We start from the raw sequence: 24,091 nt of genomic DNA, 5'->3' as shown, positions 1-24,091 counted from the left end.
AATATCGCCACAATTTTAAAATCTGAATTCTTATTGATTAAGTCGATTATTTACACACATTGGAAAGTTTTTCCGAATTTCTTCCAGGTAAATGTCACTTACACCTAAAGATGGGCTTATCATATCCGAACTCTGCTTTAGAGAGGAGTTATATCCACTTAACAACTCCACAACTCCACAACTTCGACATATTTGAAACATAATACTTAACACAAATGTGGTCTCTAGTGTGATTTATTAGGACTTTGGAATTAGTTTACAAATACTTCAAACATTTTTGCTTATTTTATTATAATAATTACTATTTTATGCATTTCAATATGCGTACAAATTTCAAATTGACAAAATATAGAATACAAAATAGCATTATTTTGAGACATTATATATCTGGAAAGTTCTAAAACTGGCTGTGAGACGAGAAAAAGACCACTTCTTTCGACTCAAATCTTTGCATTAGTAAAAAATCTCAAGCAAATATCTGCACATGTTAACAGATTTAGTACCAGTTTAGAGAAGTCTGATATGACAAATCCTGTGAGACAACTCCGCTCGGATTCACTACGAGTTAGGAGTTGTTACCCATCTCTACACACCTATTTTGATTAAACTCTTATAATTAAAGCGAACCAAGTAATGAATGCTGTAATATTTCGTACATCATTTTAGTAAATTAGTTTTAAATCATATTTTGCCTGTTATCAATAATACTTTCCAATTTAATATTTAATTTTTAACTTCCAGTAGGGTAGGATAAGGTCTAGAATGAAAATGTTTGCATATCTTTACGTTTCAAAGGCTTCTGAGCATTTTGGCATATATTATAAACAATGGATGTGTGTGTATGGATGCAATTTTTCATCGACGTTTACGGGAGCACCGCTCAACCGATTTGAATGATTCAAAATGCATTCGATTCCTATTTATGAAGATTAGTGCTGATTAGTTTTTGGAAATGGTCGGTTCAGTCGTTTTTTCAGTCGATGCTGAAATTGGAAATCAAGATCTTACAATTCAAGAACATATATCAATGTTTGCCTGTAATTATAAGAATAGAATTGACGCACATCCAAACCAACTAGCATGCAACTTATACCAGGAAGGCCAGCCGACCAGGCTCAAAAGGAAAATACCTCGAGATTTATTATAGTTTATTTTTATATTTATATTTTTTTTTTCTCTATATTTGTCTTTAGTTTTTTCTTTTTTATATATTAACTATAGTAGATACACCACTGGGCGTATGTACTAATTTGTAAACAACCAATTGTAAACACTTGTCAGCATTCTCTGCTAAATATAATTATTTTTATAGATTGCAGAATAAAAATAAAATAAAAAAAAAAAAAAAGATCTTAAAAGAACTGAGACTCCAATTTGAATGATTCAAAAAACATTAAATTCGTAGTGATGAGAATATATGGTTATTAGGTTTTGGAAAAGACAGGCCCAGCCGTTTCAGAGATAAGCAGCTAAAAGTGTAAGAAATGGCTGTTTTTTGGGAGAACAAAGCATATGATTCGAATGATTTTAAAATTATTTTTGCTTGTGAAGAAACGATTAGTTTTTGGTGAAGACTTTTCTTATTTCAAAATTTAAAAAAAATGTATTTTTTTAAATATCAAAAATGATTTGAATTTTAATATTTATTATATTGCTCACTTAATATACTTGAAATATATAATTTTAACTTTGCAATTCAGTTTATATAATTCTTATAATTATGAGATAAGTACCTCCATTCTAACTCCGCTTTTGTTTTTTTTTTCATATAAATATATAGAACTATCGTCGTCCAATTTATAAGCTCCTATATTTTGCTTATAAAATATGAATAATGAATGTTACAGTATTTATAATAATTTATTTGCAAGCACGGTACGGAAAGTTCCAGCAATTTTCCTTAAGGCACGATGCCACGCACTACTAATTAACATTTTCATCATATAATATTCATCTGATTTTATGGAAATATGAAATTATTTCATCGCTATAATAATTTCCAATAATAACCATTATTCTTAACCGTATCAACTCAGTATTCATATCTCCGAGGACCATCTCGGGTGGCGGCAGTATTTTCAAATCAAGTAGGTCGTTTTCCTTCTAGTCCATTACCGGCATCTCTGCTTGAAGCTCTTACAAAATCATTGCTTATTGCTTTGCGCCATTTCTTCTTTTACGGCACGACCCTTCGAGCTCGTTCTAAGGCGTTGTTTAGGGTTAGTTATTGCGCGATAGAGTAAACACAATCATTGTCTTCGCCACCCACGAAATGAATAATAGAGCCAAATTGTACCGACGCTTTTCCATAGAATAGATTTCTTTTTCAAGTTTTAATTGAAATGAATGGTTGTGAAAAAAATTGTATTCGAACATGAATACGTATGCTTTAAAAATCGACAAAAATCAAATTTAAAAGCTATATTTGTTCAACGAAATTGGTTATGAAAAATATTACATGAGATGATTATTAATCTATTTCAATCTATTGCTAGTTGCATTTTATTCAATTTTAATCCAAATTTTATCTCTGTGACACGAACTTAAAACTAGGTGTTAGTGACATGTGTAAATAATCAACTTAATTAATTACAACTTAACCCAACAGTACCCACCAATATCCAAATTAAATTTAGGAATTTTTGACCGACAATATTTGAAAGTAGAAGAAAAAAGATGTATAACTAGCTATTGCCGTAATTTATGCATCCTGGCTATCAGGAGATGAGGACCATGTTTGTAAATCTTTTTATTTTAATTTTTTAAGTATAACTCATTTAATTGTTTCTTAAGATAAAATGTATAGTCATTTTGAAATTAGATTCAACAGATGTTTTGTGGAATCTTTGTAAAATCCTACATCTAGGTGGGTAAAAAGGACTAACTGAACCTTCACCCTGGCGGTAAATAATTAAAACGGGAAAATAAAAATGTAAATTCCGGTAATAAAAGCAATTTCACAACAGATAAATTAAATGAATAGATATTCCAATTAATAGTTCTGCTGATGAATATTTCTAACAAAAACCGGATCAAGTTTATACACATTGTTATTTCTGTAAAAAATGTGCTCATGAATATTATTTTCAAGAAAATATTAACAAGAATTCATATTTTGTATTGGTTGCACATTGTAGCTATTATTTTGTAAAGTTCAAAAATAAAAACAAAACTTTGGATCTATTTGCCACTTGGCTGTCCCTTGTTACACCGCCTATTGGGTAAAAGAGACTAGGTGACAAATTTTTGAAAAATAGCAAGAAAAAACACAATTCTACAATGATGAATTAACTGAGAATTTTACTGAACATAGTTTGATGGTTGTTTGTTTTATATATGAGACGTTCAGTGCACACAGTGACTAACTCCGAAAGTCAGAAAGTGGAGAAAAGCGATAAAGTAATGTATATTGCTTTTAAAAATTCCTGTTATAATATAAATTGAAAAATATATTTTAGAACGTATAAATACATATATAGCTTACATGTAACGGTATATAAGATTTATAACTATTAATAGTGAGAAAATAATTTTCATTAAAGTTAAAGTTTTGATATGACTTGTGGAGTTAATCAAGTTTTCAACTTTTTTTAAACTTTAAACTTTTTTTTAAAATTCGGATCTTCATTGTAGTCACACTTAAATTGTATATCGTTGGGTTTGGACCTTTCTATTTTAAATTCAGCGCATTTTAAGCCAATTTTCTGGACACCCTGTGATGGTTACTTTTACTGAGACCCACAACACCCTACAGTTCTTTGTTCTTATTCGTAATTCATGAAATTGAAACCCGAAATCCAACCCAACCAGAACATATACACTACCGAATAAAGTTAATCAAAATGTCTTCTGAAATAAATGACTTATGGATTCAGTGGTCAAAAAAAATTTTCGTTTCACAGTGGCAATTTTTATTCTTTTGCAAAATTATTATAATCATAAAAAGTTATGATTATACCAAGTTCTTTCCCACTAATATCTCAGTTTTTTTCAAAAAGTGGAGTTAGTCAATGTGTGCACTGAGCGGCTCATATGTTATTCTCAAATGTTCTAATACTCAAATGTTTAATTCGAAATTAAAGTTTTCTCTTGCACTAAAAACTAATCAATTCTATTTTCGAACTTCGGTTGGTAGCTTTCAAACTCAGGTATAATTTCTGTAATTGTGTTGATTAAATTTATTTAATACATTATATTGTACTTCTAATTATAAGAAATTGATTGATGATTTGCCATCGATGCAGAATGACGTAAAACGTCGATAAACATAAAATTAGCAAATCAGATTTTCTAATCAAAAACTAATTTTTATACGGTAAAATGACTGTTATTGAAGTTTTACAATTTTTCAAAAAAAAATTGTCTGTTCATAAATCTTATAGCTTCATACCAAAATATTAGTGTGTTTAGTTCGTCATATTATTAAAGTTTTAATAAATACAATGTAACTCAATTCTGTAGGTGGTAAATCATTCTAATATTATTTTGTATGAAAATTCAATAAGAATAAAGAACAATTTCGATTTAAATTATTAATCCTACTTTACCAAATAGCAAAGTATTTTCTGAAATTGATACGATGGCTGGCATGGTTGATCTAAATAAAAATGCGTTGATACTGAGTTGCCAATAAATATCAGAATTCTTTTTAACACAGGAATAAATAGAATCGATTCTTTTTATACAAATATCATCCCTTGTATTGACAAACATTACATCTCAAATTGTTCCTTATGGTCGATGGTAGTAAATTTAATCTTTATGTTTTATTCGTATTTTCAGGCGAGGTATCATGTGCGGCTGGGATGTTCCGCTGCCCGGAAGGCAAATGTATCCCGTCGCTGTGGGTTTGCAACTACCAGAAGGATTGTGAAAAGGGCGAGGACGAATTCCAATCATGCCGTGAGTATTTTATAAATAATATTGTAAATATTTCATGAATATGTGCTTTTTATAGTTTATATAATCTATGCTTTTGTCTTTCTTTTTGTTTGATGTCTTGAACTTTGTTTCATGTATTTGTTTGATGTCTTTGATTTTTCTAACCTTTCTGTCCAAACTTTAGTCTTTTTACACTATCTCTTGTTTTCTATGTTTTCTCTACCTTTAAATCATCAAACATTTATATTTCACTCTTCAAATTATTTTTAAATCTTTATTCGCTGTAAATTTGATATATATACAGGGTGTACCAGAACGCAACGTCAAGCCAAAACGGGGTGATAATATATTGACCATAACGTCAAGACTATCATCGTTAAGTGCAAGCTATAGCTTTGGTGAAATTGTGACTATTTTTTGGTTATTGTAATTATTTTTTTATTATTAGTGGTTCTTAAAACTTAGGAAGCGTAATCGAGAATAACATTTCTAGGATCACAGTCAAAATTAATGACACAATTGCCCCAAGTTTTCAAGAATTAAGATTTTTGTTGGGCTAGGAATTAAAATTCTTTAAAATCGGTTTATTTTGAGAGGCACCCTTTTAAAAAAAGTTTGGAAGTTTTGTCAAATGTTGGCATTTTATCAGTATTCAAAATTGTAAAATACATAATAATTTTATAATAGAAAAAAAACAGTAAAAAAATAAAAACAGAACTAGTGGGGCGCATAGCATCGTGCCTTAACACAAATTGCTGGAACTTCTCGTACCAACAATTATTTTTTTAAAAAGATTAACATTTTTGAAAAAAATTTATTATGAAAAAATTACATTTTTGAAAAACTATACATTTTTGATAAAAACTTATTTTTTTTAAAAAATGTTTTCTTTATTTTGAAATATTTTGAAAATTCTGAACTTTTTTTCAAAGCAATCGTACTGCTTTAACTACATGAGGATGAAATATCGAAGCGCGTAAGCGCCGCCTCGCTGTTTAATGGACAAATGACGTTTAATGGACAAATGACGGAACGGAACCTATAGAAATGTAAAGAAAACTGATACGCATTATTAAAATATTTGATAATTTGATGTGCATATGTCTAATGATCATTTTTGAGCGCCAAATGGCATTTTTTACTTTTTTCACTAGATCTCCGAAACCACTAAACTTGCCTTCATGAAAATTTGATCAATTCTGCGTCTTATCAATACAAGTAAAATGTTATTTAAATTATTAAAATCGGACGCTCTGTTCTCTTAAAAATTGAGTTACCGTTTGTGGCACTTTTGGCCCGTATCTTCAAACGGCTAGACCTGCTTATGTCAAAAACTAATCGGCACGTCTCCTTATCAACAGCAATTGAATGTTTTTTAAATAATCGCAATCGGTTGAACCGTGTTACCGAAATCGTCGACGATTTCGATACATCCATTTTTTCAAAGGTATGCAAATTGTTCAGAAACCTTTAAAACGTGAAGATATATCAAAATTTTCATTTTCGATTATTTTGCGATTACTATAACTTACTCTACGGGAAGTTTTCACAATACTATTTTCGAAAAAAACGAAAGCTTTTGAAATTATATAAAGTTTTTATGCATATTTTTATTATTGAAATTGTTAAAAAAAATTAAGGAAAGCCCAACAATTTTTGGTTGGAAACCACTTCTTTGAATTCTGGAACACCTTGTATATGTGATAATGATAATGACAAAATTGATAATGATAATGACGATTGGCTAAACACATTTTTTGCAAAAATGAAACGACTGGCTCCATTTAAGATAACAATGTCCACTAGATTGCTTCCCAAAGCAATTTCAAGGATTAAATTAACCCCAAGCTAATATTTATAAGGGTATTACGTATATGGCATATATGTACCTATAAATTACTTTCTATGTATTATAGAGATGGTGTATTCTGTTTAAAATTCTTGTTTGTATCTGAAATTTTGACAGCACTTTATCGACATGATTATATATCGTGTGTAATCTTGCATTGGATATACATCATAGTGAATATGATCGATAGGTACTCCGGGGATGCAAAATTGCTTTTCACTAGAAAACGAATACTTGCTTATTTTAAATGTTGAAATATATTTACATTGTAAATCATAGCCAAGCGTGTGAATATGAAAAATTTACATTACTCTTAAGTTATTTCGCATACTTTCACAATAAATTTTAGGTGATTTCATATGTAAACGTACTGGGGCACTAAATTGAATAAAATGCTGTTGATCTATAGGTATAATAAAATTTTACAACTCAATTTTGAATCATAAATTTAATTTAAAGCAAGGACTAAGTAATTATTTTATCATTATGTTTTTCAATTAAATTGTGATTCAAGTATCCAATTTTCTTTGTCGCTCGCTAAGCTATCTTTCATTACTTGGAAACTAATTTTCAAAAATTTATGACATGTAATTATTAACTTTCCGTAGGGTAAGTTATAGTAACCGCAAAAAATCGAAAATGAAAATTTTTGTATATCTTTGCGTTTCAAAGGTTTCTGAACATTTTGGCATACCTTATTATTAGAAAAAATGGATGATAGGCACACGGATCAACCGATTTGATGATTCAAATTACATTCGATTTCTATTGATCGGAAGACATGTTGATTAGATTTGGCAGGTTCAGCTGTTTGGAAAATACGAAGCAAAAAGTGTTTAAAACGGTAATTCAGTTTTTGAGAGAACGAAGCGCCCGATTTGAATGATTCAAAAAACATTTTACTTGTATTGACGAAATGAACGGTTTCGGAGATACAGAGTAAATACGGGATAAACATAGTTTTACTCTTTAAATAAAAATTTAAAATTCACAATTCAGTTTAGAAATGTATATATTTCATTTGCGTTATTGTAATTATAAGAAATATATCCTCAGATGGATTCATTCGACATGTCTTCTTATTGTAAACATTTTTAAGTGTTTCGTGCTATAAGATCGTCACTGCATATTATATGAACAAATAAATATATCTAGTAATTATAATTATGTCTTCAAGAATATTTAAAATAATTGTTATTAATCATTGATCAATATTTATTGATTTATTATTATTTTTTGCTCGAATATTTAATTCTGGTACGGGAAGTTCCAGTACTTTGCCCTAAGGCACGATTCCATGCACCACTAGCTTCTATATTCATTAAATAACGCAATACTTTTATAGTGAAAACATAAGAAAATAAGCCTGAGATAGATGATCCTTGTTTTAACACCAAATATTTACATTTTGAATATAATCTTGAAATTCGCGAGTATGAAATTATACTTCGCATTTGTATTTGAATTGTAGTTCTACAATGGCAAGCTCTATATAATAGCATTGATTTCAGGATATCATAGAGAAAATAAGATAAGAGTATTTTTTCTATGAGTACATAATCGGATCATAGAAAAATGATCTGAAAATCCTGTATTACCAGCATTTCACAATGGTCATTCCGCAAACCTTGCGGTTGAACCGCCGCACCATGTTATTTTCAAACCTATAAGCGGGCTTTTGCTTATTCGATACTTGGCTCTTCGGAAACCGTTTATATTTAAATGGATACATTTCTCCATATTCAATGTATGAACGCACCTAACTTTGATTAAAAGAATGGGAGCACGTCGAAAATAATTTAGGCATTTATGTGAATCCAATTATGTTCATTTAAAGACATTTAGACAAATAGACAAACAATTTTGTCTAAATATCATATTTGCATAATATTGCTGAATTGTCTGCTTTTTTGTGATATATTATATCATTAACTTTGCGTCTAGATTCAACTAAGTGTGACATGTTTCCTTAAAGCTTTTTACATAAACTGCCCAACATGACTTAATCAATAAGAAATGGAATTATGACGTATTTTGATATGGTTCATTGATGAATATTTAAAATTAAACTATTTGTCGTAGGCCCCGATGTACATCTTCAAATAGTTTTTTAAATGTCAAAATTTTTCAGAAAACGTAAATGCGCTTTTAAAAGCGCTGCTCATTTCTCAAACTTTGACGATTTTTTTCAAACTAAACCACTTTCCGTTAGACCGTAATATTTTAATATATTCTTCAAGATCGCGATCTCTATTATAATAAAAGCTCTATCAAGCTCTATCTCTTTCCACTCGTACATTGCAAATGTAATACGTATTATGTCGACGAAGCGGCGGCATCAAATGAAAAGGTTTTTTTTATACGAGTATATTATTATTGACTTTGTAGACAAGTGCATTAGCTATTTTCAATTACAATTATCATGCAATATTTAAAATTTTATATTACTAGATTTAATGAAATAATACAGGGCCTTCCATATGTTCTTATAACTACCAACAATAGTGTAAAATTAGTTGGAAGAGAGATTTCCAGTCTTATTATCTCCTTTCATAATTCCAGTAATTTCTTTTCCCATAAAAAAGAAAAAAAGGCTGCGCTCTTGAAACATACAAACACGTTTGTTTCAAACAAGTCAATTAAAATTTTCATGTCAAATTTTATTTTCGAAATAAAAAATTCATTGTTTTATCTAAATACCTAAATCTCAATCTTTATTTGAAGTCGATGCGCCTTAAGACAAACTTCTATTTACATCATTTATTATTGACATTAATGAATTTGTTAAATTTAAAATACTCTAATTTGGAATAGCAACAATTCTGCTAAATAAGAAATTCTACACATTACATTTCAGGAAACTGGTATTCTCGTTTTCAGTATTTTCCTTTCATGTTATCAAATATTTCAAATCTGAAATTAAATCAAAACATTCTTCTAACACTCCATTTAAATATTGTAATTAATAATCAGTACTACTGTATTAATTCTTAAGAATGTTTATTTTCAAATGTGAATTGTGTTCATTAACAATAGTTTGAAATACAAACTACAATATTTCAAATAAAATTAAATAATTGCTATGTTTTTATGTGCCTTTTGTTAATAAATTTTTGTAATAACTTTTTTACTGTCTGAAGGAGAATTTTGCAGAATTTTATTAAAACATTTAACAATTACGATGATACTTTTAATTCTAATTGTTTTTAAGATGCTGCCCTGCAGTAAACATTACATCATTATATAGTAGTTACAACATATGAGTTAATATATAAAAATCACCCAAAATTATATTTCCTATAAATTAACTTAAATCTGAATATAATCTAACTAATAATATTTATTCACATAACTTATTGAGTTTGGTTCTTTTAAGTTTGATGATGGTTGGAGCGCTATAACCTTATAGCTAATTCGTTAGAATAGATGCTGATTCTAGCTATTTAATTATGAACGAATTTTCAAATTTTTTCGTGCGCCGTTATCAAATTTTTATTTTTATGTATGATCTAATTAGGAGCATATCTTAGAGCAGAGATCGCTTGCTTCTGAGTATTATTATTATTATTATTGATAGTCAAATTATATATTGGTAAAAAAAATGATATGCTATATATTGATCATGATACACACAGTCGATTATGATGAACAACGCCTAAACAAATATTGTTTTCGAAACTTCACTCATCATGTAATTGTGTTTGAAGAACTTCATGTAATTAAAATTACCATACATTTATTGACTGCTTGTATTTTTTTTTGCTGTTTCACTGGCGATATAATCTTATTCTTTGAACAGTTGTAATATCTGTCTTGCCTAAAAATATTTTCTATTTTAATAACTTCAAAGATTCATAGAAATTAGAATAATATAGAAATAATTTCTAATCAATGTTTAATTTGTTTTATTATTTTTAAGGAACAAGGTAAAATATTCTTTTGATTCAGGCATTTTGTAACGATGTAACCTTAAAATGTTTATTTATCTATGCCGATTTCCTTGTTGATATCGGTACTTATACAACGATAGATCTCTATTCACATACACGACGGCTAATCACAATCGACCCGTATAGAAATGATCTCATCAAGAGCAAATAAAGTTTTACTTCAAAAATTTAGCTGAGCCCTCACATTTATTGTCCGTGGGGCCAGAAAATCTTAACTTTAAAATCGGGATTTTCTGGGATCCAAAAGAAGTTAATAACGAATTGTTCTTACCTCTTGAGTAATATCGGCAGTATCAGCTCGCCGTCGATAACATATTCGGTATCGAAATGCCTGTACACATACCTACGCAAATATTGTAATCCCATGAATTTCCGATTTATACATGAATGAGTTTCCCCACGAGCGCGGATGGAACCTAACCCTATTTCGCACGCTAAAGCATACACTCTTGTACTTTTGCTACATATGTTTTGTTAGGACCAAAAGTGAGTGATAAAGTATTTAAATTTGCTTCGCTTGCAAAATTCACCTCGCGATCTTATAACGCCATAATGAAGATATACAAAGCAGATTATAAGGATGCATGACTGTCTTTTTCTTGCAGAGGGGAAATTTTGAACTTATATTTTACTTAAGTTTCCTAAAGTTGGTTTCAGAGATCATTCTTAACATAATAAGAGACATTAGCAACTTTCTCATCAAAATATTTTGTGTTTTTATAAAGGTTGGACACGATAGATATTTTAAACGTATTGATTAGTTTCACGCCGTAAATAGAAAATTCAATACAAAAATAATCAGAAACTTCTTAATAAAGAAAACCTGAAAAATAAGAAATCTAAAAATTAAAAAAAAAAACAAAAAATGAAAAATTTGAAGAATTATTTTCTAAAAAATTGATAATGTTGTTGTAAGTATCATGTACTAAAGAGGCAGAATTTTGTTTAAAAACACAGAGAATTTGAAAAGATTTTTTTTTTATTTTTGAACAGCAATCAGAAGAACCCAATAGTCCTATATGCTGTTGTGCTGATTTGACTTAATACTAGTCTGTTTGACAGATGGCAGTCCAATCAGTTGTCACATTTCTATATGATATATTATTATTACAATTTCTGTAATAGGGCGAGTATTTTTATTGGTGCAGCAATGCCGGGTGAGGGCTATTTTTGCTTGGAAACATATTGCTATCTATATTTCCAAGTGAAAACCGTTGTCACTACTGCCTGACAACAGGCTGCTCGAAGTGGGTATCGAACCCGGGACCTCTGATTCAGGTACCATCGCTCTTAACCGCTTACCTACGGGCGAGCCCAATTTGAAAAGATAAATATAGATCCAGCAAATTTTCCAAGGTCACTATTCTTTTCTTTATGTGCGTTAAGCAGGGCTTAAAGGTCCACGAATAATCAGGTTCACCACCCATATCTCAAAAACAATTTAAGAACAATTTTTAACAACAATATTTGAAAGTAGAGAGAAGTCATCTCCTTGATTCTTGCGACTTCGCTATCAGGAGAAAATTTGTAACATTTATGGATCTGTCGTCGTTAGCTTTTTTAGTTGTGAGCACTTTTTTTAGTTTACGAGACCTTAATATAATTTTTAAGTATACGTTTTTTAATTGTTTTATAAAATGTATGTAATATTTAAGTTAGATTCAATAGTTTTTTATATAAAACTTTTATATAAGCTTTTATGTGGGTGGGATGAAAAGGGCCAACTTAACCTTTGAACCAAAGGTGTTGTAAACAATAAAATATAGAAAAAGTAAATTAAGTTAATGGAAGCAATTTTGCAAAAGAGAAATTAAATAAATAATTATTTTAACTCTGCTGATGAAAAAAAAAATTGTAAAAAAAATTACTCATAGAATTTATATTTTGCATTGGTTGAATAATGTAACTATTATTTAGTAAAATTCCTTCAAAATTAATAATACAAATAAAACAATAATCTTCAATACAAATTAAAGACATTGGATCTGTTCAGCCCATGACTGTCCTATTTTACCCGCCCTATGAAGTTAAAAAGACCAGGTGACAAATTTTTGAAAACCAACAAAAACAACAAATATTCTACAATTATGAATTAGATGGGAGCTGTAGTGAACATAATTAGATAGTTGTTTGTTTGATATGTGTTATTTATTGTGGTACAATTAGTTTAGTTTTGTCAATATAATTGCTCAAAGTCAAATTGGATCTTTGTGTCTTGCTCTACCCTATATATAAAATTATTCGAACATATTTTCCAGTTTTACAATAGAGGTAAAAATATCGTGAAATATATTAACTAAATAACAAGTCGATTTATACATTCAACTTCTGGTTATAAATTTGGTGTAAGTCTTGTATAACAACGAAGCAAGGAACTTTGCCAACAATACTCATGTCTTATATTTATTCTCTTTATTATTATTTTCGTCCTACGTACTTATATTTTATGCAGGGTGCTTCAAAAAACTTTTCTAATCTATTATATGGTTTATATTATTATTTTACGATACTCTAAAATCAAACTTTTGATTTTAAAAGTTTTTTTTAATATAAATTTATATATATTCGCTCGGTTTTAGTAAACATTATATAAAAGTTTGTAATTGATGATACGTAATCGTAGTCATTCTGTTATTTATCTTTTCATGTCTATGTAGGACAGTTGTAAATATATTATTGAATAAAAAAAATATCTTTTCATAACATTTATTGAATCTTTTCTGAAAACTGTACAAAGGACAAAATAGATCACCTAATCAGAAATAGTCAAAAAACCGTGGGAGTAAAACCCAGAGCAGACATATTTTGTCAATCTATTGATTAAAATAGATAATGGAGTGACACATAGAACTGTATTTTACAGGTGACCTAAAGAAAGTTCACATGTCGTATCATATCGACCTTATAAATATTTAAAATTATTGATTTTGTTCACTTGTTCGGTGTAATTGTATGGGACAGATGAAATATAAATATAATATCGAATTATGTATTTATGGGTTTCTATATAATTTCAATCTAATTTGTTTTCTTTATTAATAACTTTTGAATTAGTTTTGGTTAAATAGATTTAAAGCAATTTTCTAAAATCTAATAAACTAGATACAGGTGCTTGGTTAAAAAGCTCTGTAAAAGCGGAATCCAATACAGCTTTATCATAACTAATATTTTTCTATAAACCAATATTGAACTAATAGTCTAATTGTATAGAAAAATGGCTTGAAGTGTTACTGTTTTCAGCTAAATGGCTGAAGTTCGATTTGTTTCATTTATTATATTACATTTATTTATATCAATTTGCCTTCACTTATACTAGTTTTTGGAAAATATTTTTAGCAATAATTTTGTTAATTTACCAGTTATCTGGGAGAAAACTAAATTAAATGGTAATTGTAACACTAAACTACCTGCAAATACTAAAATACTGTCCTTAAATACGACGCATTTATTAATCATAAAAACAAATCATACAAAAAGGAACAAGTGTCACAACCGTCCACAACCCTATGATAATTCACTATCATGACAGGCATAAACATAGGTTAAAAAACAATAGCAAAACTTTTAACATACTTTTTGAAACAAGGTTACAAGAAATAAACCGTTCTATGGGATTACTTTCCTTCTTATAATTGATAAGTCAACATCACGACTGGTGCAAATAAAAATTTCTTCTTTGAAAACAGTCAAAAATGTTAACTAAAAATTATCAGTCAAAATATCACAGTAACTCTATATCAGTATACTGAAATCTTGTCATAATTACAATAGTGACAATCGCCTGCGCATTTTACGAGGAACCAGAAACCGCATGTTCCATCGCACTTGATCAAATTTACGCCACCCCTACTTTCAGAGTATTAGCTTCCACAAACCAGACAGAATGTATTTCTTGTCGTATTGCTTCTCCGTTTCCCTTTTTTTCATGTGTTGTTTTAGTTAATAATGCAAACTTGTTCCAACAAACATACTTCATCTTTCTCCCTTTCAAAATCAGTATAGTTTAGGTGCATAGTATTTCCTACTTTTTAAATTAGTGATAAAATTTATATACTTTATAATTAATATTCTAACCCAAAATTCATCATGATTGTTTCATCTTTTTCATCTTTCTTCGATACTTCTTCCAGATTTTTCCAAATTTTTATAATTTTATATTACGATTTATATTTTATATTATTTTTTTATAATTTTATATCACGGGTCGAATACATCGCAGAGACGCTTATCAGAATCATGTCTCATACACCTTTTTAAAAATAGCATAAACAATAGAGTTGATACTTCTTCACTGTGAGAGAATTACCAAGTAGTTTTAAACAATGTTTCGAAATTCATACCTTTAAAATAATTACATATCCTGATTCGACGTTTTATTTATATTAATTTTAATTTTAATTTTTCTTTTTCTTTTAATCTTTATCTCAATTCTACCAACTATGTCCACCCTCGCAATTGTCATCTGTTTATATTTTACTATATGTACCCTCCTCGCGTTGTCAAACCTTAAATTCTCTGGTCAGTTCGTGTGCCTTCTACCTAAATTTAACATGTAGTGCGCACATTGGTGCACATTTAGGCTTCACTCTTGCATCGGAATACGGAATTGCGAGATGTACTATACAATAAAAAATTCGTTTTAAACAAAATTATATAATTGTTCCGATTTAAAATGACAAGAATTGTTTTTTATCGTGCATTTGTGAACAATTATCATCATGAAATAATTAGGATTATTACAATTACATGTAAGTTTTTACACCATACCACTTTCTTATAAACTAGTTTTAATTAATAGTTTTAATCTGTGTTTTTAAACTAGAGTCCACTGAGGATGACACAAAACTATGTGTCGAAACGTATGGAAACAATATAAATGTTTTAAAAGTCATACAAGTTTTTAATTGATGTATTGCCCTGAAGACTGAATCTCATATATATATATATATATATATATATATATATATATATATATATCTATATATATAAAAGAGGATCGCTTTATGTGCTAACACTTATAACTCACGAACGGCTGAACCGATTTAGATGAAAATTGGCAGGGAGGTAGTTTAGAGCCAGGAGAAGGACTTAGGATACTTTTTATCCCGATTTTCAGTTTAATTGATAGTATATTTATATATATAAAAAAAATACTAGCTAGCCCGGCCACGCGTTGCTGTGGCTCAGTAATTGGTGGCAGAGAGGTAGTTTAGAGCCCGTTTTTCATTCTAATTCAGAATTAATTATTTATAAACTATCCATGTAGTTTATTCAATCTATGATACTATATATATATATATATATATATATATATATATATATAAGGTGAAGTGAAGTTTAATAATAATGCCGCGACCAAGACTATATATATATATATATATATATATATATATATATATATAAGGTGAAGTGAAGTTTAATAATAATGCCGCGACCAAGACTATATATATATATATATATATATATATATATATATATATATAAGGTGAAGTGAAGTTTAATAATAATGCCGCGACCAAGACTGAAAAAGATCATTACTTACATTTACATGTACATTTTGTTAAATAACTTATTCCCAGTTATAATTTCCCAGAATTTATCAAAGAATGGTTAGTAATATATGAAGGTACGGGGTTAAAAGTTTCACGACCAAAGTGTCAAAATCCAGTAAAGCTGAAGCATTGTTTAACAACATTATTTGAAAGTGAAGGGAGAAAGATGTATAACCAGCTATAACCTTGATTCTTATGACTTTGATATTGGGAGATAAACGGTCATCTTTGAAAATCCATAGTAAAAGTATTTTCTTCTGTTGGTAGCTTTTTAGCATTAGTTAAAAATGTAATTATTTTGTAAAATACCTTTAAAATTAAAATAAGACATTAAACCTGTTTGCCATCTGGCCGTTCCAAGTTACCCCGCCTATAGGGTAAAAAGGTCTAGATAACAAATTTTTGAAAGACAGCAAAAAAAGCACATTTTTAAAATGACGAAGTCTGTAGTTTTACTGAACGTAGTCAGCTAATCGTTCGTTTGAAATATTTTTGATTCTCTAGAAATTGTTTAGAATATACCTTACTTAGCAAAACAACGTTTGCCGGGTCAGCTAGTATATATATATATAAACTGTTGTATAACGATTTAGGACACGTACCTATTTTCAGCTTTTTTTATTCATTCCGCATTTTCCATCCGCGCCGTAACGTTATTTTTATTCGTTTGTTTGTGTTTTTCTCGAGGATGTCGCGAACCGACCAAAACCCCTTCTAGCTTTGCTTTTGTTTGATTCTCTCAGCCGAGGAAAAGAATTTTCAACAGCCCTGATTTAAATACGCACGATGTTATAAATGGATCTCGTGCTTTGTGCTCGCCATGTAGTATTTTCTTATGGGACTTAAACAAATATGAGATTTTTGTTCGATGCGGATATCTATTTCTTTGTGGCTTTTGGCAAAAACGTATCGGAGCAGATATGCAGGAGTATTTATTTTATTAAAGTGCTATGTTGAAATTTGTGTTATTACACGAATTGGATAATACTAATATGAAATATCAATGTATGCATATATGTACATATGAAATACTTTTAGCTATCTATTTAACTTTATGCAGCTATCAAATAATACAATTTTTCTTGAATTATTTATAAAACATAGCATGCATATAGAATGTAAAACTACTGAGAATGTAAAACTCCATAGATACTGAAGGCATAATTATTTTCTACACATTTCATTAGATTCGGTTCATCTTTACATAAATTGGTGTTATAACAATGCGAACCTTCTATAAAATCGTGCATGGTCTTTCTACAAAAGTGAAAATTACTTATCGTAGTAGGGGAGACTGAGTACGGTTGTGCCAGGGTACGGTAGTGACAGCCTTAATAACATCTAAATTACACTGATTTTGAAGGAGTCATAAGTATTTTTTTTAATTTCTATTTTTCTTTCGATAACTGTTACTTGTATTCCAGTAGTTAATTACCAGCAATTAGTTTTTGCGTAGATAATTTAGCTCAGTCATAACGATGATTTGCTTTTAGGTATGCGTTGGATACGGTTGTGACAAATTTCGTAGGTATGGTTGTAACATCGATTTTTTGTCTTTTTTGGATGAGGATTTAACAGATAAAGAAAAATCTTACTTAAGACAAAATACGAGAAAGGGAAAGAAAAATACCAGAACAAAAATCACAATGATTTTTTGTTGACTTCGTTTAACCATCGTGGAGGTGTGGACGATTGTGACATTTGCCCTTTTCTTGCAGGTTTTGATTTTATGGCTAATCCATCGTATTTCAGGTCGGTATTTTAGTATGTTCACGTAGACAAATATTCAATTATCAAATAATTTACTTTTCTTTCAACTAATTGGTAAATTTACAAAATTATAGCTGATCTCAAAAAGATGGCACAGCCGTACCCAGTCTCCCCTACTATCAATAGACTTTATGGGTTGTCATTTTCCATCTTAGCAATATAATATTGTATGTCGATACTTATGCGACCATATTCTTGTTGTTGTGAAATTTCTACATTATAAAATATTCTAAGCAATATAGGAAAATGAATCATTTATCATTAAATAAAATATTTTTTACAGAAACTATATGAAATAGACAGTAACTGAATATAATATTTTGTTGTGTAGAGAATGTAGTGCCAAATAGAGAAAACTGCTTTGATGTTGTAATATTGAAAGAAAGCTAAATATAAAATTATCTCAATTAATTGGTCATTAATTTATTTTTTTCATTTTATGCAGGAATATATATTAAAATTCTCCTAATAGAAAATTCAATATAAATGTGTTTAAATTACTTTCTAATATAAATGTGATGGAAAATTATAAAAAAAAAACTATGTAAATACCATAAATACAAATTTATATATACTTATATCTGCATCAGGCTATGTGGTAGTTATATTATGCTTTATTACATTTGTTTATTATTTTTTGCAGCTCCACCAGAATGCGAGGTGGGTCAGCTGACGTGCAGTCAATATATGTTTAATAAAACATACTGCATACCTCCTCATTATCGCTGTGATATGACCATCGATTGCGTCGATGGCACCGATGAAGCTGATTGCGGTAAGAAATTATTTTCTTTTTTTTTAAATTTTAAATGAAATCTTAAAAAATGCTTTTAGAAAACTTGACGTATTACAAAAATTTCAAAAAAAAAAAAATTATGGGCATTACTTCTTATATCCCATTCTAATCATATTCAGTATTACACATTTTTAACTTCTCGTAGGATAAGTTATAATAATCACAAAAAAATCGAAAATTAATATTTTTATATATCTATAAGTTTCAAAGCCTTCGGAACATTTCGGCATACCTGTGTGTGTGGTGCGGATACAATATTTTGTCGACGATTTCGAGAGCACGGATCAATCGATTTCGATTATTCAAAAACCGTTCTTCCTATTGATAAGGACACGTGCTGATTAGTTTTTGGCCAAGGCGGGCCCAGCCGTTTTCGAGAACAAAGCATCCGATTTCAATAATTTGAAAAACATTTTATTTGTATTAACGAGGTGAACAACTGATCAAATTTTCATGAAGGCAGATCTAGCGGTTTCGGAGATCTAGTAAAAAAAAGTACCATTTGGCGGTCAAAAATGATCATTAGACATATGCACATCAAAATATCAGATATTTTATAGAAATTTTAACAATAAGTATAAATTATGTTTACATTCCTATGGGTTCCGTTCCGTATTGTATGGGCGCTTACGTTTCTATACAATTAAAGCAGTACGATTGCTTTGAAAAAAAGTTCAGAATTTCCAAAATATTTCAAAATAAATTTTTCTTCAAAAAGTTTTTTTTTTAAAAAAAAAGTAAATTTTTGTCAAAAATAGTTTCTTAAAAATCTTATTTTGTCCGAGTAAAATTTTTTCAAAAATGTGCGCCACGCTAGTTTCTTCTTGTAATACAATTTTTCACAATATCTTGTAACGCAATTGGATCAGGGTCTCTTTCACATGCGAATTAGGCATGTTACCATTACGGTTATGCACGCCGCAACTGTAAAATATTTTAAACATGTACATATTTATTTCACAATGCTTTCTCGACGGACAAAAACTCTTTAAATGCATAAATATTAAGTTGCAATTATGGCATTACAATTTAAAATTTTTTGCAACATTAATGCCTTTCATTAAAAGTACAATTGCATGTATTATATTACTCCATGTCGAAGAAAAATCACGCTTTGTGCATCGTATGATGTAAAAGAGTTTAGTAATGTGACTGGCACGAATTGCGATTAACAAAGAATTGTTTTTATTTTATTTTGTTAAAATGCGTTGCCGAACCGAACCATAAACACGAAAACGCACGTTGAGAGAGTACAACGGTCGCCGGGCATTGTTGGACAATCTACTGTTTGAATAATAATGTTTAAACAATAAACCCGGCTGCGAACAATACTTTTGTTTTGACCATTACCAATTACAATGATGTTGAATGGCCGCGGGCGATAACGTGCTATGCCAACATTGCCGGTTGTGCGACCGACGAATCGCGGTACATAGACATACTACACAGGTAGAGGTACAGAGGAGTCGGCTAACGGTATTTTTACCAATGGACAGATGCAATTATGAAGCTTAAAATACATTAAAAGTAAAATTATTTATAAGCTTGTCTATTAATTTAGAAGAGCTAACGGCGAGATATAGATAGAATTTATAATCTCTAGTTAGTGCAGTAAATGGAGCGGAAAAAAGGGTATAACTTCTGATTTTTTTTTACTGTACTCCGATTTTCATGAAATTTGGAAAGTATAACGCGAATAATATTTTATCATCTTTATCTTAATTATTGAATTTTTAACTTTTTTGGCCCTAAAAAGCACAACCCCTTTGTTCACTATTTGACCAACCGGTTCGAATGGACCAAAAATATGTTGTTACAAGATAGATTGCAAAAATGTATAAGAAGTTCGTGATCCACCGAGATGCTACCGAACTCTATTGAAAATTACACTTGCACTTAATTTATATTTTCGAAGGACCAGATATATTTAGATAATGGCTATATCAGACCGTAATAAGTTTAATGGTTGTATATTTAAATATTACGATTTATAGATGATATGTTACTTGGTTGAAGTTTGTGTTAATACTTATGTTTGTTAGATGAAATTTAGATATTACTTCTTTGAGTGTTGATTTAAGACTGATGTTAGTTAGATTGACATGAAAAGTATTTGTTTCTCTGAAAAACTTTACGAAATATTTTTCTCTTATAAATAGTTCTTTTATCGATATCCGGCGTTATTTTGAGCAAATAAAATTACACCACTGAGAAGGGGTGTTACATTTCCCCCACAGAAGGTGGCGGCGGAGTCCAAAATGTTTTCTCTTTTTAACTTGAGAGTAAAAAGAACCTCATTCATGCAAATCAGAGGGGTACAGTAAAAAAATTCGGACCTAAAACGCTCCAGGCAGCTAGGTGCTTGTTGTAACAGTCTTTTTTAAATTGATATATCCTAAGATCTACTGATTATATTACCAAGAAATAGAGATAAATAGATGCTGTAACTATTCTTTTACCAAAGCAAATAAAAATAATTGCTTAATTATTGTTGATTAAGTGGAAGCAAGCGCTTAAATTCACTGAGGTTCCGAGACATATTAATTGGAAACACCGTACGCGTACGTATTGCTCATTTTTCAAAACTTCAATTAATTTTTATAATTAAACTACTTCCCATGGGTCTTTAATATTCTAAGGCGTTCGGTTTGACTAAAAACTCACCATGCGAAGTTTCACAAAATCCTAGAAGAGTAACCTGGGGTTCTCTTTGCCAGCAATATTTCTATCTATTTTACTTTTTATCTAACTTTATCTATTTTAAAAATTCGATTTAAATTTTTACTTCCGTACCTTTTTGATACGATTGGTACGCATGGGCACCCCTAAGATTAAAAATATCTCGACAGTTATTTATATATTATATATTAAAATGCAATTTGTACCATTTAGTTTAGCATCAGGCGCGATTCGTTTTTTTTTTGTCCAGACCATGTTACCCATAAAATGAGAAAAAAATGCTTGTTTTAATTCTAATTACAGTTTTGATAAAAAATTATTTACCATATAATGACTTACCTATAGGAGATATGGTGTTTAATGGTTGAATTAATTTGTCTTTTTTGTTCTATTTTATACGATGAGAATTTACGCATGTTGCAAATCGCTCATCGTATAAAAACTCATAAATGAGTCCCTCGCCCTAAAGCCAGTGATGCGCTCGTAAACTTTCATGAAACAATACTTAGCCGCGAGTCAAGGTGAAGTTAAATATGCATGAAACGGAGACAGCGTAAAATCATCTCAAATAATATATATTATATATATACATGCACAGACACACACACACACACTATATATTATATATATATATATATATATATATATATATATTTACTCAAAAATAAGTGTATGATTGGTAGTAGAATGACTGAATTAATAACCTACTGTATCATCCATTGTAAATATCGATCTAAAAATATTTTGCTGTCGTTTTTCGTGAAATTGCCCTAATTATACAGTCCAGCAAAAACATACATCATATTTTTTTTTAATTTACTATCAAATTCATTTTTTTACTATTCCAGCGTATCGCAAATGTCAGACCGACGATTTCCATTGCGGTCCAGCGCCTTCAACTGCTGCGTCGACTTCGATTCCATCAACAATGATGGCGACGACATCATCCGATCTCTGCATACCTAAAGAGAAACGTTGTGATGGTTATTTAGATTGCAGGTATTGTTACATTATCTATATATTTAGTAAAATGGTATGCATTGTGATATTATGTTGATATGAAAATGATATATCAAATAGCATATCATGGTTTCCATATTAATTTTTTTATTCGTATATTGATTTTTCATTTGTTTTCTTAGATATTACTGTAAACATAAATTGAGTTGTTTAAGAAACGGAATAAAATAAATAGAAAATTATTAATTTCAAGAGTTTTGTAATACAAGTTCTAGTGCTTCTTATTTTAAAAGACTTCTTATTGAACTGGTATATAAAGAAAGAAAATGTACTTTTTTATTGAATATTCTAATAGTGTTTTACGAATAAATAAATACATTCATAACCATATTTTATTTTAGGAGCGGGAGGGACGAAGAAAATTGTCCAGCAGGAAGCGGTCAACCTGGTGTAGTTATGGGCGTAGCTTGTACTTTAGAACAATTCAGGTGTTCTAATGGTCAAAAATGTGTTGAGTCATCTGCTAAATGTAATCACAGGGACGACTGTGGCGATGGAAGTGATGAACAAGGATGCAGTAAGTTCTCCCATGATTAGCATGATTATGTAAACAAAATGTTCTAAATTTTTAAAACAATTGAGCTGATGTTATACCGCATTTAATTACAATATTTACTATGAAGAACTATGGAAATTTTGTAAACTGTCCAACATATTAAAAAATAAACAAAACTTACAAAAGTAAATGAATATTAAAAAATAGAAAAATTAGAAAAAAATGATCATCTGGAAATTTTTGAATTCAAGTTTTAATAAAATAAAGATTTTGTATTTAAAAAAAAATATTCCTTAGAATATCTCTAGAGCCCTAGTGGTTGCATGATATGGTCGCTATTACAGGTATTATAAATTGTAATTAAAGTAATTTGTGCAAAGCTGCCGGTTAATCCAAACTAAATTACGCAGAGCAGGAAGAAAGGACATTTCTTTTCTTGCCGCTTCACGAAGCTTATTCCTTCTACTTTCTTAATTGCTTAAAGTAGATTGCAATATGTGAAACGGCTACTGGTACATTCATTAAGAGCCAGTCTTTTAATAGTCACCTTAAATGCCTCTTCGAGTTTTAAATAGTATATATTAACATTTGAAAATGCCTTGTAAAATCGAATGGTAATAATTCAGCTAATTTTTAATTCAGCTAAGAACAAGTGCATCAACATATTATTCAAGAAGACCATTCAAGTTGAATAACTTAAATAATGTTTTATAATGTACTATTTAGATTTTCCACCCTGTCATGCCGGTCAGTTCCGTTGCGCAGATGCGCTCTGCATACCTGCATCATTTCATTGTGACGGATATCATGACTGTTCCGACGGATCTGATGAAGCTAACTGCACTGGATCGGCTGCTTGTCCTGGAGATAAATTTCTGTGTCCACAGAGTTCTCAGTCCGGCAGTAACTCAGCTCTGCAACCGAAATGCATCGCACGAACGCAGCTTTGTGATGGCAAACGAGATTGTGAAGATGGAGCTGACGAGGAAGCTGCGTGCTGTGAGTTGAAATAGGATTATTTATTTTATTTTTGTATTGTTACCAAATTAAATTTATATATTTGACTAAGTGTTCTACCTAGAATTTAAAATAAAATAA

At 29.7% G+C, this 24,091-nt stretch overlaps 1 protein-coding gene across 1 annotated transcript in view; it reads left to right on the top strand.

The window, feature by feature from the left end:
- Positions 1 to 24,091, top strand: part of LOC113387974 (low-density lipoprotein receptor-related protein 2) — a 335,517-nt gene that overhangs the window by 288,905 nt on the left and 22,521 nt on the right. The window contains exons 2-6 of the mRNA XM_026625380.1: positions 4,783 to 4,902; positions 18,646 to 18,777; positions 22,326 to 22,476; positions 22,839 to 23,014; positions 23,720 to 23,992. Coding sequence (XP_026481165.1) covers positions 4,783 to 4,902; positions 18,646 to 18,777; positions 22,326 to 22,476; positions 22,839 to 23,014; positions 23,720 to 23,992 — 852 coding nt within the window. The remainder of the gene's footprint in view (positions 1 to 4,782; positions 4,903 to 18,645; positions 18,778 to 22,325; positions 22,477 to 22,838; positions 23,015 to 23,719; positions 23,993 to 24,091) is intronic.

Source organism: Ctenocephalides felis, unplaced genomic scaffold (assembly GCF_003426905.1).
Source record: "Ctenocephalides felis isolate EL2017-DRISC unplaced genomic scaffold, ASM342690v1 CF-g0.4_SCAFFOLD_03572, whole genome shotgun sequence".
NCBI classification, from domain to species: Eukaryota; Metazoa; Arthropoda; class Insecta; order Siphonaptera; family Pulicidae; genus Ctenocephalides; species Ctenocephalides felis.
The sequence above is the reverse complement of the archived record's forward strand: the minus strand, read 5'-3'. Positions and strand labels throughout refer to the sequence as shown.